Source organism: Adiantum capillus-veneris, chromosome 27 (genome assembly GCF_014529385.1).
Source record: "Adiantum capillus-veneris isolate H3 chromosome 27, ASM1452938v2, whole genome shotgun sequence".
Taxonomy (NCBI): domain Eukaryota; kingdom Viridiplantae; phylum Streptophyta; class Polypodiopsida; order Polypodiales; family Pteridaceae; genus Adiantum; species Adiantum capillus-veneris.
In genome coordinates, this window is record NC_140957.1 from 36,704,300 (window position 1) to 36,721,391 (window position 17,092).

Below are 17,092 nucleotides of genomic sequence, written 5' to 3' on the forward strand. Positions count from 1 at the left end.
GAGGCTCTGAGGTGGCAAGCTTCGCATAAATTACTCAAGAAAGCAAAGTGCTAATATGGACGCTCGGACGCAAGCAACACTCGGAGGATTGGTTTAGGACTACTTGTGCCTTGTTGTCAACAGACGGAATGCCTAGGACGACGTAAAGAACTTTTTGGACCCTGTGTATCGAGGAAGAGGCGGCAGGTTGGTGGGGGTGGCTACCCTGATGTAATTATAGTCTCTGGATGATGTCATGGCTCAACAAGAGCATGACTAGACGTAATTTTTGGGTTGGTCAATATAATTCACTCACAATTGTGAGTTTTGCCAAAAAAAAAAAAAAAAAGACATTCCTTGGAAGCAAACCATCACCACCAAGGGGCTTTGAATATAAATTTTATGCAAAGAAACTCACGAGTCCACACACTCTTCACCTATCATCAGTCACCGAATGTACGCATTTATTGGGAACGACTAGTCCCTTCCTCCCCGTCCCGCCCCCCACAGAGGGAGAGAGAGAAGAGCTCCATTCCACTTCACTGCCACTGCCCCTGAGAATGTCGCATGAAAACCCTAAAGTTCTCTGCGCATCCTCTCTTTCCACCATCTCTGAGCTGAGCTCCTGCTCAAAGCTCTCATTTTCCTAGCTACAGAAGATCAATTACACGCACCCACAGCCATAAACACGGACACACTCATCCAGAAAATTGCTTAACGACTAGGGCGACCCACTTTCACACAGAGAATTCCTCATATACACAGGTAATTTCCCGACGAGCACCCATACACACGCATGCATGGAAGGCAGAGATTCCGCTAGTCCTAAATCCCCACATACCCATCCTTAACATGGACACGACAGCCATGGGCCTTTCTCAGCTTATTTTCGAGATCCTGGCTACCCACTTATGGGTAGTTCACCTTCAATCATCCATGCCCCTCTTGCCAAGCGCCATAGCTCTGCCACACAACCTTTCTCAGTTTTGTCTAGCCCTAACCCTAACCCCAACTCCAACCCCAACCCCAACCCCAACCTCAACCCCAACCCTAATCTAAACTCCACTTTAAGTTCTAATGTGAATTCTGTCGTTCCCAACCTCAACCCAAATGCAGTACCTAAGCCAAATTCTGCAAGTACGGTGTATTTTGGTGGTCCAGAGGCAGCAGGATCCTCACCTTCCTCAGCATTAATTGTCAGTTTAGCAGACAGAGCTTCATCAGAACCTGTAAAAAAGAAAAGGGGAAGACCTCGCAAGTACATGAAAGATGAGAATGGTGTCTCTGTGAGCATCTCTCCACCAGCATATTCTTCTGCTACTCAAAAGAAGAAGGGACCATCAGGGAAAAAGGCTCAGTTTCTTGCGCTTGGTACTTTCCCTTTTTCTTACCGTGCCTTGTTTTGTGTCCATGCAATTAGGGAAGAGTTTCCTGCACTGAATTAGGTGGATTTTTTTGTGAAATTATGTGCTTTTCTACAGAAGAGCCATAATTTAGTGTGATTGAAAGCTGGTCACAGTTTGCTCACTATGTCCTTTCTAAAGTAGTCAGCTGTAGTATAGATTTAAGTAGAAGATTCTGGTTTGCTTATGCTTGTTAATTGATTTTTTATATATTTCTGGCCTTCTTTAAAGTTTGAGCTGTTTCAAAATGTCCGTATTATAGCACCATAGATTTTTTTGGAGCTTAAATTTTGGGGAGATCTTCATTTTGAGCTATCTAACATAGGGAAGCTGGATTTGGGATTCTGTAGTTAATGCAAATATTGAAGGAAGCAACTTCTACAACATACCCATGCCCAGCTCTGCATCTCACATAAACATGCATTATATTGCTTAAAATGACGATCTTTTCAGTTATCAAAGAGCAATCAGGCTTTTGATTTTGTATATTGGAGCACAAAATTGACAGAACTTGATGGGAGCAATCTTAGGTGTTGCTTATATAGTATATACTAGCTTGGGGGCCTTTAAGTACCCAAGACTTTGACAAATAAGCACTTTAAAGGCCTAAAGCCAAAGAAAAGATTGTCATCACATCGGGCTATTTACTTGAGATGCTATAACTTTCACACCCTCTTTGCAATACATAGTGGACATATGTAGGAAGCCCGAGTCGATGAAGAAGCTACCATGGACACTCGAATAGTGGCATCTCCTACTGAATACACCAGAGTTATGCTACCACAATTTTTAACCTTGAAGAATGCCATCTTGAGCATCGTTCGCCTCATAGAAAATTGAAGTATAGACCACACTAGGTCACAGAATCCCCATTCTTAAACTGTGAACACATCACATTTAAATTGTGACGTGACACATCCAACCCTATGTGTCCGTGGAAAAGCTACAGCACGACAAGGTTTCAGTGAGTCTAGTCGATCTAGATTTAGAAGTGATTTGACACTTTTGTGAGTCTGTTCGCAAACCGTGCATGTCCAGTCACTTAGTGTAGATGCATATCCTCTCGTTGCACACAGCATGATCATAAGCATTCCCATTAGAATCCATCAGAATCCTCCAGGAGAAATTTCCATTGCATTTAGCCTATTTTACCTATTTTGATATTTTTTTACTTATTATTTTTTAGTGACTTGTTGGAAAGTAGGTAGGGTAAATTGAGTAAGTTTGTATATAAGCAAACCTAAACTAGCACTAATTGGTAGAAGAGGCAGCAAGAGCTCCATCGCTCAACAAGCAACTTCTCAGTAAGAACCCCTTGGTGGTTATACCTCCAAGCAGAAGACCTCCCATGCTAGCGTTTTTCATCAACATTAGTACTATCGTTTTTTCAACAGACATCATCGCCATAGGACATCAGCCACTGGCGTTTTTCATCAAGGCTACTCTGCACGACAACCTCAGTCCCCTAGCGTTTTTGAGAACCCAGATCGCCCTCTATGTGCATGCAGTTTTCAGCCATAAAGACTATCAAATTTCAACCACAGCAGTAGCGTTTTTGTTATAGCAGCAAGGTGACCTCAGATTTAAGCCTTCAACGTTTTTGGACAGCAGTATTAAAGTAGCAGAATTCAATCCTTAGATCGATCTCGCCATCACTGTCGTCGTCATTGATCTAGCTTAGACTTTAATCAGTCACATGCATTCAGTTTGTACCAGTTTATGCAATCAATAGTAGACCACTCTCACCGACGAGAGTGGGGCCTTCGGAGGAGGGTTTTACAATGTCTATGGTGTCGTATTTTCTTCTCTCTCTATCTCTCAATCTCATACACTTGTACGCACAATGTCCATTCACTTTGTTTGTGATCATTGCACTTTCTCATTAAGAACGGAAGGCTCTCTCTTCCATAAGAACAAAAGAAACCTTGAGCACAGTTCGGAGCACTCATCTTGAGCAAAGTTCAAACATTCATTCCGGTGCACCTTACATTGGTAACAGAGCTTTGATAGTGTTCTGTATCACTCAAGGAAAGAACCACAAGGATCATAAGATTTATATTTTTTTTTGCTTGTGGAGGTCGCACGAACCCAAGCTTGCTTGAGTGTGTTGATTCCTAATTGTGTTTTTGAAGAGTGACATGAATCCCAGGAAAGAAGGGCTTGTCCAGCATCCCCTTGTGCCTCTTTTCACTCATTGAGAGCGGACCGTGCACTTAGCGGCCGACCAATCGACGTGAGGTGGGAAAAAGCAACCTTGGTGTGAGTGCAAGGCCACCAAGGGGTGTGCCCGTGGAAAAGAGTAGAACTCGGGTGAAGAGAAGATCCTTCTCTAATACAGATTGCAAGCGAAAGAAGAACCTCAAGAACCCAAGAACCAAGACTCCCAAGAACCCAAGTTCCTCGTGAACTTAAGAACCCAAGACTACAAGAACCCACATGAACCCACGACTTCAGTGGATGGTCATGACGCGAAGCGGAATGGATACTTCGCTTGGAGGTGATGAGCATGAGAGAGGCGAAGAAGAATTTTGCTTACGAGGAGGTTTTTCTGACCCTCCCCCTTCCCCATCTACGTCAAGGATTGCACTAACTCCTATGAAGGAGTTGCTGTAGTTGTTTATGGACAAGAAGTTAGACGAAAAGCAGAAATAGAGCGTGAACACGAAGAAAAGATGACAGACAGAGAGCGTCAATACACAGAAAGAGTGGCAGCCATACATCACGAGAACAAACCAAGACAAGCAGAATATGACCGCGAGACCAAAGCATGACAAGAAAAGAGCGATCAATCCATGAAAGAATTCTGGCGACTCTTTTCTCAAGTTCAAGCACAGATGCAAGAGATTTGGGAAAAGGAGACTCTCTCAGTCTCTTCTTCTCCCAAACATGACACACAGGATTTGCATGATTATGAGAAGCATGATGAATTGAATGACAATAATTTGCATGATGATTTGGATGACACTGACAAGCATGATGATTTGCACGATCAAGATGTGATTTCTCACAAGCATGATGAGTTGCATGAAGGAGATGTGATTGTTCACAAGAAGGATGATGTGTTAGTTGATGCTTTTTCTAGCGAAGCTAACCTCGTTGCAGATTCCATCAATCGCGAAGGATCGATCTTGGCTCTCGAGCCCAAGTCCAAAGAACCCCCTCAGAAAGGATCGATCTTGTCTCTCAAGCCTCGATCCAAAGAACCCTCACTGGAAGTATTATGTGTTCGCATGATTCGTACGCATGCATTGTACGAGTGTTTCATTCGTGATCGATCCCTGTATTTTCGTCAGCGTCTTTATGTGATCCCTTTTCCTAGGCATGACATATTGTATGTTGAGCACGTTTCACTCATAAATGAGCACGAATGTATGCGAATTGTTCATGAAAAGCTGAAAAGTATGCATTCAGGGAAGTCACATTCCATGTCTCTTCCTTGACATGACACATTCGTAGAACAAATACATGAAAGAATGAGCACCAAGCATGGGTATTTCCGTTGTGAATTGTCACAGTTGATTGCTTTAGATAAGAAGAGAACGATTCAATCTCATTGTTTGCGTGTGTGTAGTGAACGGTTGGACACTCCGTCTATTGGTTCATCTACATTGCATGCACAATCTTTTAGGAAGACAAGATTTTTTCCACTAACTTTACATGGAATAGGTATGTTCATGATTTTGTGTTGGAAATGGTTTCAAGAATTTTCAACCATGGAGATTCTTGAAAAAGAAAGAACCATGACATTTGACGAAGTTGAACCATTGAAGGAGCCACACAAGACTTTGTGTCGCTTTCGGCGCGACACAAAGAAGCAAGCGTTGCAAACCTTTATAAAGTTCAAGTACCGCACGACCCACACATCAGAGTGGACCGGCGAAGAGTCCCTTCCAGGATTCCGGATGCTATTGGCGATCTCCCTTGACGCCATACAGTTCGGTACCAGTACCTCACTTTAAAAAGGAGGGGATGTCACGTAACACATAACCCTACGTGTCCATGGACAAGCTACATCGTGACAAGGGTTCAGTTAGTCCAGTCAGTCTAGATTTAGAAGTGATCTGGTACTTTTGTACGTGTGTTCGCAGACCGTGCATGTTCAGTCACTTAGTGTAGATGCATATCCTCTTGTTGGACACAGCATGATCATAAGCATTCCTATCAGAATCCTTCAGGGGAATTTTTCATTGCATTTAGCCTATTTTACCTATTTTTGATATTTTTCACTTATTATTTTTAAGTGACTTGTTGGAAAGTAGGTAGACCAAATTGAGTAAGTTTGTATATAAGCAAACCTAAACTAGCACTAATTGGCAGAAGTGGCAGTAGGAGCTCCATCGCTCAACTTGCAACTTCTCAGTAAGAACCCCCTTGGTGGTTTTCCCTCCAAGCAGAAGACCCCCCATGCTAGCGTTTTCCATCAACATTAGCACTAGCGTTTTTCAACATGCATCATCACCATAGGACATCAGCCACTGGCATTTTCATCAAGGATACTCTGCACGACAACCTCAGCCCCCTAGCGTTTTTCAGAACCCAGATCGCCCTTTATGTGCATGCAATTTTCAGCCATAAAGACTATCAGATTTCAGTCACAGCAGTAGCGTTTTTGTTACAGCAGCAAGGTGACCTCAGATTTCAGCATTCAGCGTTTTTGGACAGCAGTACTAAAGTAGTAGAATTAAGCCCTTAGATCGGTCTCGCCATCACCGTCGTCATCATCGATCTAGCTTAGACTTGCATCAGTCACATGCATTCAGTTTGTACCAGTTTGTGCAATCAATAGTAGACCACTCTCGCCGACGAGAGTGGGGCCTTTGGAGGAGGGTTTTACAACATCTCTGCTGTCATATTCTCTTCTCTCTCTGTCTCTCAGTCTCATACACTTGCACGCACAATGTCCATTCACTTTGTTTGTGATCATTGCACTCTCTCATTAAGAATGGAAGGCTCTCCCTTCCATAAGAACAAAAAGAACCTTGAGCACAGTTCGGAGCACTCATCTTGAGCAAAGTTCAAACATTCATTCTGCTGCACCTTACACAAACATTCCTAGACAATGAACTTTGAAACGCATCTTGTCCATAATCCGGCCAACAACAATGGATCCGGCAACGGACTGGACGGAAACAGAGAGATGATTGCAATCTACACACTTTGCAACACTTTAGTACTTCAAAAAGAGAAAGAGAGAGAATCCTTGCGAGACATGGAAAGGCGGAGTTCTACCCCTAGATGGCACTAGTCCCAAAGAGTGGCACCCCTTTGAGTATTTCTTTATTATTACTTTCTACAAAGTACAACTCCAAAGGATCCGCTGTCGAAAAAGTAGTCCTTTGGGCACTTACAAAAGTACAACGGATGTCAAAAGCAAAGCCCCAAAAGCTGGAGCTCTAAAGCACTTGGGTCTAAAATTATTGCTCCTGAAAGCTGGCACCAAAAGTTGTCCAAGGTTGCCAACGCAATTTGCGGAAATTTGTATAGCAGTGCCACGTGGCAGTCAATACAAATTGCAGGCGTCCGTACAGCTGTCACATCATCAATCTTTTACGCAATTTTAGGTGCCCTTGACAAAACTTTATAAGTTGGTAGGGTTAGTATTATTACTTCCTAACCCCTTTACTTATTTTGGGTCACTCGACGGGTCTTTATAAGTTGGGATTTCTTCTATGTCTTCTTTTCTAGTAGTCTTTAGGTCCCTCAATCGATTGAAACACAGAGATAACTGCAATCTATGCACTTGGTTGCTAAGTATGGAGCCTGATTTACCCTTGTAATTTTTTGTGGTAAAAGCGCACATTTGTAAGGCCCCCATTATGAGGAGAAGCCATCGTGCGTGAAGGAAAATCACTCACCGGAAACCAAAATTTTCACGGACAAGAATCAGGGGCAACTTTAAAGGCCTCGGGGGCGGAGGCCCCCGAGACTTTTTTTTTCGCCGGAATATTCTTTTTCGTTGGAATATTATGGCCGGACGGCGGTCGGAAAGTGGTCGGAAAACAACCGGTCGGTTGGTCGGTGGCCGGTAGTCAATGGCCGATGGTCGGAAGTCAATGGTCGGTGACCGGTGGTCGGAAGTCAATGGCCGGTGGCCGGTGGTCGAATTCAAAAGCGTACTTGTCTTCTCAAGGGCGGCCACACATGGGCGGATTGGAGGGCCCGATTTGGACTTATTCGCACAAGGGTGGCTACACATGGCTGTCTCTCATAAGAGAGGGCAGCCCTTTTGGCCTATAAAAGGAAGCCATTTCTACACACATTTCATAGTGTGAAGTTGATGCAACAAGGTGAGTGTGAGGTGGTGAGAGTGAAGCAAGGCGGGAGCTCCATTAAGGGTATAATCCCTTTGTAAATTACTTCTTGTTTTGAAGTACTAAAGCCATTGAGTGGCTGCTTTCCCGTGGACGTAGCCCACATTGGGTGAACCACGTATATCGTGTGGACTCTCTCTCTCTCTCTCTCTCTACTCTATAATCTCGTGTATGTAAATTTGTCTCTCTCCATTAAGTAATCTACTCAATTATCTATTTAGCTACGTCTTATTTCCTAACATTGGCAACACTTTAGCACTTCAAAACACTTGAATAAGTGTGAAAGAAAGAGAGAGTAGACGACTCGGCATGGTGGAGTTTCGAGCCAAGAAGAATTGGCCCCAAAGATTGGCGCCCCTTTTGGTATTTCTTTATTATTAACTTTCGCAAAGTTCAACTCCCAACGGTCCGACTCTCTCAGAGACTCTACGTATAAATGCTCCCGGGAAGTGGCCCTCTAGGCACTTATAAATTTACAAGGGATGCCCAAAAGCAGAGCCCCAACAACATTGGATACAAAAGCACTTAATCCGAAAGCATTTGCATCCAAAAGCTGGCATTGAAAACCATCAAAAGCTGGCAGTGCAATGTGCGGAAATCCGTAGAGCAATACCACGTGGCAGGTCAATGCAAAGTGTGGGTGTCCGTACAGCTACCACTTTTGGCCATTTCTTTACAGTTGGGTACGCCATGGCATCACTTTGTGATAAATTCAATAATGGAATGAGTAATGGAATTACTACGTGTGTCTCTTTGTGTATTTCTCTCTCACACCCTTCTTCCTCTTTATCTTTGTGTGTAAACATGTAGATGGTGAGCCTCTACACTCCCACCCTTAGTCCATGGCGCATTGGGTGCTTTCCCGTCTTCATCGCTATGTCTTTGAACAAAGATTGACATCGGATACACAAAAAGCAGATCTTGAGTACCAAGATATGCTTGCCTTGTATGCGGATATGGAAGGAGTTAGAAAAAGGATCCCTAACCCTCTTCTGCGTTGCATTCGCATTTAGCCTGCATCCACACTCGTTGACATGGAACCATTGGTTATTCCTTCGAATGCCCTTACCTTTTATCTTCACCCGCAATTTTTCACGAGAGGACTATTCAGGTGGTAGTACTTGCTCGCAAGGTAGAGTTAGCATCAAGGCTGATATTCTACGATAGTAGTAAGGCTATATAGTACCTCGGATGGTCGATGTTTACATTGCAGCTGCATCTACATTCGCAGTATTCATAAGTTTGGAGGAGTTTTCATCGGTTTATGCATCCACAAGGATCAAAGCGTTTAGTATTAGAAGTATAGAAAGCATCCACATGAAGAAGTGGGCAGTTGTGTCTCACTTTAACACAGGGATGTCACGTGCGCATTGCACTTGAGCCATGTGGACAAGATATTGTTATAGCTTAGCTTTGATCTTAGTTAGCTTAGGATTTAGCCTAGCACTTTGTGAGCCTCTAGAAGGACATGCATGATCAGGCAGGTCATAGTTGCATACCCTCACTTAAGCATATAGGCATATGAACAATCACTTCAGTCATGTATTAATAAGTAACTTTGACATGACATTGATTAAAAGTAGGTAGGGCAAATCGCTAAAGGACCTATATATGCAACCCCTTGGTCCTCATTAAGAGCATCAGAAGATCAATACCAAGTACCAAGCAATACCCTAGCATTTTTCCTCAGCATCCATCAACGTTATCTAGTACCCAGTACCAAGTAGTACCCTAGCTTTTTCCCTTAGCATCCATCAGCGTTATCATCGCCAACCCCTTCAACATTAGCACATCAGCCAACATTTTTGCATGAGATCAACCATCATTTTTGCATTAGATGAGTCAGCGTTCTTGCATCAGACCAGTCATTAGAAAGTCAAAGATGTGTCTATTGAAATTGTGGTTGCCTAACTCATGGTCAATATGCAACGTTTTCCATGTTTCTTGGTTGACGTTGTTAAGAGTTTTTTGGAGCAAGGGATTGCGCATATGTACATATACATGCATGGTGCATCGAATAACGGATTGCCCATTTTCTAGAGCCAGGTGGTTATGTGGGGCCCACATGTGTACAGGTAGGACAGCATGTACATAGTGCATCGATTTTCACTATTACCAATACCACTGTGTTTTTCTACAATAATGAGGAGTTTATAGCGCGTAAAACTTCTCGAGGAAGCTATCCGCGGGCCGACGACGTGAGGTCAGCAGGTGCGTCAGATGGCATCTAGTGGCGTCAGGAGGGCGAACGAGGTCAATATTTGCACACAGGGAGGACGGACACGACGTGGGTGTTTTCTGGTGAGAGTTATGCAGAAAGGTCATCATTAGGACCACTTTTTGGGGCCACTTCACGTGGTGGCGAGATGAATTATTGGAAAAAAGCTGAGTGCCAGGTGTGCGAATGATGCAAAAAGGTGACAACTATGCACTGGGAGGTCAGTTTTTGGCCTGTTCGGGGTCCGTTTGAGGTCATCTAAAAGGCCAAGGGTGCCCAACTAATAAATCTAAGTGTGGGAACTGAAAAAAAAGAGAGAAGACCAGAAAAAACGTGGAGAAGAGAGGAGGAACAACCGCAGGTGTGTTTTTACTCATTTTGGAGCCTGTTTTGGCCGTAAACTGCTCATCCGAGGTCGGATTTGAGCACTTTGACATTGTAGACTGGGGTTTTGGGCCATTCCGGACGCGATGGCGTTGTCCATTTTGCCAAATTCCTCACTCTTTTCCTGCTGTTTTTCTGTGTAAGTTTCTCCTATGAGCGAAGTTTCTGCTCCAGTTTGTGATTGTATCTGGTATCTTTTACCCATATTGTGTGAGTTGTTTGCCCCATTGGTGTTGGCCCAAGCTCATTTGTATCTAAACATCAGAAATTCTCCTCTGTTGAGCTGAGTTTTTTGAGTGTGTGTGTGTGTGTGTGTGTCTGTGTGGAGTGGGCAAGTGGATAGTCTCTCTCCTCTCACTCCAGAGGTGTGTTCCCTGTCTCGGCCAGGTGTGTTGTGTAAGCCGAGTGGTGCCCCATAGTGTGTGTGTATCTTCCCAAGAGTGTGTGTCGGGTCGTTATAGAGGTGCTGTGTGTGTTTTCATCCCGCTCACATTCTTTTGGTGCCGCCACTGAGAACCTTCTTCGAGTACCTTCTACTTCGAGCTTCAAGCTTCGAGCTTCAGGATTACAGGTTGCAGATTACAGGTTACAGGTTACAGGTTACAGGGACAGGTACAGGTACAGGTACAGGTGATTCACACAGGTACAGGTAGCTGGAGTACAGTGATATACTAGCAGTGATGTCACTTGCAGTTGTTGTGGGAATGCATCACTTGGCGCCTATTTGAGCGCATTGTCTGCTGGATTGTACGTTACTTGTGGAAACTGCCATTGTACGCATTTGTGGAGCCATACTTGGTTGTATTTAGTAGTCCCAGCCATTTCTGAGACTTGGTCTGGAAGATAGTCATTTCTGAGACTTGACTATATGCGATTTTCATTAGTCTTCGTGTGAGGGTCGATAGCGTGAGGTTTTTATTGAGCTGGGGGATTCTCAAATGTGGAGATCCTTTTGGTGATACAGGTAGCTGGAGCACCCTTTTCGTGACCTCGCCATAGGCTATGTACTAGTGAGTCCTATTTGATGCTCGGGTTCTATTGTTGGCAGTTTATGCATACAAATACAGTCTATATTTTGGGTTCTCATTGCTCTACTTCTGGGGAAACTCTGTCGAAATTTTCCCAAGCTATGATGGCTGGTTTTTTGGTATTTTGAGCCATTTATGCTGTTAAGCTGCTGAAATTCAGGCAAAATCAGAGGTTGAGTCCGGTGTGCCTTCTTGGGAGCTTCATGGTTGGCTTTAATGGATGATCAAAATGGCCCTCAGTTCACTCCTTTTCATTTAACTCAAAGAATCCAGATAAATGTTCATGTGTCCAGGAAGATCTTTTTCCAGCAGCGCATAGTCTTTATGTTTGGGCCAAGAAGATTGAGAGAGATCCTGGAATGTCCTTTGCCTGTTGTAATTCCGATGATCAACTATGAAAACTCATTTGATGTGCATGTGTTTGTTCTCATCTAAAGCTGAGCTTCATTGAAGTTTCTGGGGATTGGGTAGTGAAAAGTTTTGGGTTCTTGCACGTTTGTTTGAAGGGGTTCTCTAGCCATGGCTTTCTCTTATCCGGAGTTTCATGAAAGAAGTGATGAAGATGTGGAGGACTTTCTGGAAAAGATGGAGGTTGCCTGCATTAGCAACCAGATTCATGACCCTACGCAAATGTTACGCCTTCTCCAAATTTGTTTGAAGAGTGATGCACGAGCTTGGTCCAAAGCATTTGAAGAGGAGTTGCGTATGGCTGATCCACCTATAAGATTGAGTTAGGACAATCTAAGGCATGGATTGGAAGTGGAGTTTGTGAAGATACAAGATCCTGACAAAGTGTGGCAAGAAGTACAGGCTTTGGTACAAAAGGAAGGTGAGCCAGTAGATGTGTACATACGAAAGTTTTCATTGGCATGGGAGCGAATGTGCAAGGCTTTAGCACCACAGGTACCCCCGCCTGACATGATGAAGAAGGACATGTTCTTGGCTGGTCTTTGGGAGAATATACGTTGGAGAGTGGAGCTAAAGAAGCCTAGGACATATGAAGATGCACTAGAGGTAGCAAGGAACAAAGAGTGGAAGCTGAGGAAAATGAGCCAGTTAGGGGTGGAGTCTTTGCCAATGAGGTCTGAATTTCAGCTTAAGGACTCTTTACAAGGTCGTATGTCAAGGGTTCATCATGAACCAGTGGTTCCTGTTACTACTCAGGTTATGCCAGCTGTGGTCACTACAGCAGTGCAAGATGATGGCCTAAGGCAAGACATGAGGCAAGTGGTTGATTTGATGAAGAATCTCAGCCTAAACATGCTAGGTCAAGTGGGAAATAATCGAGGTCGAGGGCGGTTTGCAAATCAGCCAGGAGGTGAAGAAAGACCTAGGAATGGTGCTGGACAAAGTAATAGTAGGTTTTGGAGGCAGACGCCCACATGTTATAATTGTGGAGAGTTGGGTCACATCAGCCCGCAATGTGATAAGCCACCAAGGATGGGGGGAGACATGTATCCATTGCCAAAACAGGTGCTAACTAGGTCGCATGATTATGGCATCGAAATTAAGGGAGACGAAGGAACCAGTGGACTGACCCAGGAGGAAAAGGGAAAGACAAAAGTGCTAAGTGTAGTCACTTTGGAGAAGGCATCAAAGCTAGAGGATACATTAATGATGCCTATTGGGAAGAGGACCACAGAGGATAAGGAAGGAAGAAGTGCCCCAGGTCCTAGTAAGAAGAAAGGAAAGAGCCATGAAGGCGAGGATGTCAAGGCCAAGAGCAAAAGGAGAGCTCGTCGAAAGTTTCATGTTTCAGATTTTCCACTAGGGGATGGGTAATTAAGCTATGACTTGAAGGAGGATCTGACGAGCAGGAAGGCAGATGTTACTTTTGGGCAGCTTATAGAGATGGTGCTTAAGCTAAAGCGACAGTGGAAGAGGATGGTTAACCCAATGGAGAAAGAGCCAGAGAGAGGTTCAGTGAAGGTGTTGGCAATGGACGAGCTACCAGACATTTGTCCAATAGTAGATGTGTGGCATAAAAGGAAAAATTTGGGACAAGGTTATGTGGATGGCGGAGCCCAAATATGCGTCATAACACACTCATGCGTTGAGAAGATGGGTCTCACAGTAGCTGGGGTGTCAGGTTTTCGGATCAGATTGGCAAACCATCAAAAAGTAAAATGCTTGGGTGTTGTAAAGAGCTTACAAGTGGAGGCATATGATGCAAAGGCAGTGGTTGATTTTCATGTGATGCCAACAGGGTTGGGAGCATATCCTATTATACTGGGCAGACCATGGTTACGTGCAGTGGGAGCTGTTCAAGATTGGCGACATGGTACGATTAGCCTCTATGGAAAGGCAGGTACCAAGAAGCTTTATAATATGGACACAAGGAAACGTTTAGAGGAGCTTTATGAAGATGAGGATGAGTCTAGTGATGAAGACTCTTCCACGGTGACAGATGAGGACAGTGATAGCACTACCAGCACTGATGAGGATGCTGATGTTGCATTTCTTTTGATGGATAAAGAAATCCAGGAGTGTGGTTTAGTCGCATTTGCGAATGAAGTTGAAGATGAAAGTGAAGGGCCTTATGAAGTGATTGAAGGGCTGATGCAAACCAAGGTTGAGTTGTCAAAGAAGCAGGAATTAATGACAAAAATGATTAGTGGAGACCTCTCAACTATGGAGAAGGAGATATATTTGCACATGCTGGCTAGTTTTCTTGATTTGTTCATTACTTCATATGAAGAGATCAGAGGGTTCAAGGGAGAAGAGATGCATATAGAGCTGAAAGAAGGTGCTAAGCCAGTGCGGCAAAGGCTAAGAAGGATGGGTCAAGAGCAAATGGAAGCCTTGCGAGAAGAGGTGGACAAGTTGTTGAAGGCAGGGTTCATAGTCCCTGTGGAGACCACAGAATGGGTGAGTCCAGTAGTAGTCAGTCCAAAGAAGGATGGGAAGTGGAGGATTTGTGTAGATTTTAAGCCCTTAAACGCAGCCACTAAGAAGAACCCATATCCTCTTCCATTCATCGATCAGATCTTGGATTCAATGGCAGGTTATGAGGGGTATAGTGTGTGTGATGGTTTGTCAGGCTATTTTCAATTGAAGATTGCTCTTAAAGACCGCTCAAAGACCACTTTTATTATGCCATGGGGCTGCTATTGCTACACAGTATTGCCATTTGGGTTATCAAATGGAGGGGAAAAAGCTATATCTTGACGGCAGTGGACTATCTCTCTAGATGGGCAGAGGCTATAGCAGTAAAACGGATCACTGCAAAGGATGTGGCAAAATTTGTGTATGATGAAATATGTTGCAAGTTTGGGGTGCCATTAGAGCTACTTTCAGATAAGGGGCCAGGATTTAGAGCTAAACTGCTAGACTTCTTATGCACAAAGATGAAGATTAGGCACCAACATACCACTCCTTATTACCTGCAGTGTAATGGCTTAAATGAAAGGTTCAATGGTGAGTTGGTACAAATTCTTTCTAAAGTGACAGAGCACCAAGAAAAGAATTGGGATTTAGAATTGCCTAGTGCATTATGGGCTTACCGTACTTCAGTGAAGAGAGGTACAGGGTTTACTCCATTTCATTTGGTGTATGGAAAAGAAGCACTATTGCCTGTGGAGGTAGAGTTGCCTGCGGTCAAGATGTTAGAGAAGTTGCTTGGGTCGCCTAGTGATGCATTCAAAGAGAGGCTCTTGCAATTACAAGAGGTCCAGTTGGATAGGATGAGCGCATTGGAGCATTATGGGCAGATGCAGAATAAGGCTTTGGCAAAGATAAATGAAAAGGTTAAAAGTAAGGGTATCAAGAAACATGACTTGGTTTTGCGCTACAACAGCAAACTGGACAACACCTTCCAAAAGAAGTTTCAAATTAAGTGGGAAGGCCCTTTCAAGGTAGTGGAGTGTTTCCCGAATGGTACATATCAGTTGGCTAACCTGGATGGGATTTTACATACGTCAAGGGTAAATGGATTGCGTCTTAAGTTGTATCATGCCAGGTTGATGATGGTGTAGCAAGATGAGTTTTCTGAAGAGCGAGTGATGTCTGTGAAGGATGAGGAGACCTATGATGCGGCGAGTCTCATATGTCTCTTTGCTGCTGCTGATCATGAATGATCTAGCACGCTAGGGGATGGGCAAATTATGTTAGGAGTTTTTTGGAGCAAGGGATTGCGCATATGTACATATACATGCATGGTGCATCGAATAACGGATTGCCCATTTTCTAGAGCCAGGTGGTTATGTGGGGCCCACATGTGTACAGGTAGGACAACATGTACATAGTGCATCGATTTTCACTATTACCAGTACCACTGTGTTTTTCTACAATAATGAGGAGTTTATAGCGCGTAAAACTTCTCGAGGAAGCTATCCGCGGGCCGACAACGTGAGGTCAGCAGGTGCGTCAGATGGCATCTAGTGGCGTCAGGAGGGCGAACGAGGTCAATATTTGCACACAGGGAGGACGGACACGACGTGGGTGTTTTCTGGTGAGAGTTATGCAGAAAGGTCATCATTAGGACCACTTTTTGGGGCCACTTCACGTGGTGGCGAGATGAATTATTGGAAAAAAGCTGAGTGCCAGGTGTGCGAATGATGCAAAAAGGTGACAACTATGCACTGTGAGGTCAGTTTTTGGCCTGTTCGGGGTCCGTTTGAGGTCATGTAAAAGGCCAAGGGTGCCCAACTAATAAATCTAAGTGTGGGAACTGAAAAAAAAGAGAGAAGACCAGAAAAAACGTGGAGAAGAGAGGAGGAACAGTCGCAGGTGTGTTTTTGCTCATTTTGGAGCCTGTTTTGGCCGTAAACTGCTCATCCGAGGTCGGATTTGAGCACTTTGACATTGTAGATTGGGGTTTTGGGCCGTTCCGGACGCGATGGCGCTGTCCATTTTGCCAAATTCCTCACTCTTTTCCTGCTGTTTTTCTGTGTAAGTTTCTTCTATGAGCGAAGTTTCTGCTCCAGTTTGTGATTGTATCTGGTATCTTTTACCCATATTGTGTGAGCTGTTTGCCCCATTGGTGTTGGCCCAAGCTCATTTGTATCTAAACATCAGAAATTCTTCTCTGTTGAGCTGAGTTTTTTGAGTGTGTGTGTGTGTGTGTGTGTCTGTGTGGAGTGGGCAAGTGGATAGTCTCTCTCCTCTCACTCCAGAGGTGTGTTCCCTTTCTCGGCCAGGTGTGTTGTGTAAGCCGAGTGGTGCCCCATAGTGTGTGTGTGTATCTTTCCAAGAGTGTGTGTCGGGTCGTTATAGAGGCGCTGTGTGTGTTTTCATCCCGCTCACAACGTTGTTTCAGGCAGATCCCCAAAGTAGATTTTTGAAGAGGTGAAACCCGAGATCGTACACGAAGTTGATGGCATAGAGTTGGAGAAATTTTTCCTGCATCGCTTTTAGCGTAGCTCGAGAAAGCAAGCACTGCACTTCTTTTTGAAGTATCGCGGAACCCATGCAACAGAGTGGGTCGATGCAGCTTTCTTCACAGATTACCCAGAGTTGTTGGCGGACTACAAGGAAGCGAGGCAGCTCGGAGTCGGTACCTGTACCTCACCATAAAAAGAGGAGGATGTCATGTGCACATCTAACCCTACACACACGTGGACAAGTTGTAACTCCTACTTCTAGGGTTTAGGACAATGTAGGAAGTGTTCTAGCACCTTTGTGAGCTTGTACGTAGGACATGTATATCCAAGCACTTTAGATTAGTTGCATACCCTCTTATTGCACATAAGCACAACGAGAGTGTGGTAGGTGTAGGCAATGGGGAGTTCCCATACAGTAGCATTAGTACATTGGTCTAGGTAGTTTAGC

General features: G+C 44.2%; 1 protein-coding gene across 2 annotated transcripts in view; it reads left to right on the forward strand.

Moving 5' to 3' along the window:
* Positions 1–419: 419 nt before the first annotated feature.
* The window catches only part of LOC147421779 (uncharacterized), a 66,096-nt gene continuing 49,423 nt past the window's right edge, over positions 420–17,092 (forward strand). The window contains exon 1 of one of the 2 annotated variants that reach the window (XM_086503506.1): positions 420–1,350. In XM_086503506.1, coding sequence (XP_086359632.1) covers positions 891–1,350 — 460 coding nt within the window. In that variant the 5' untranslated portion in view covers positions 420–890. The remainder of the gene's footprint in view (positions 1,351–17,092) is intronic. The other variant, XM_086503507.1, reaches the window with a different exon arrangement.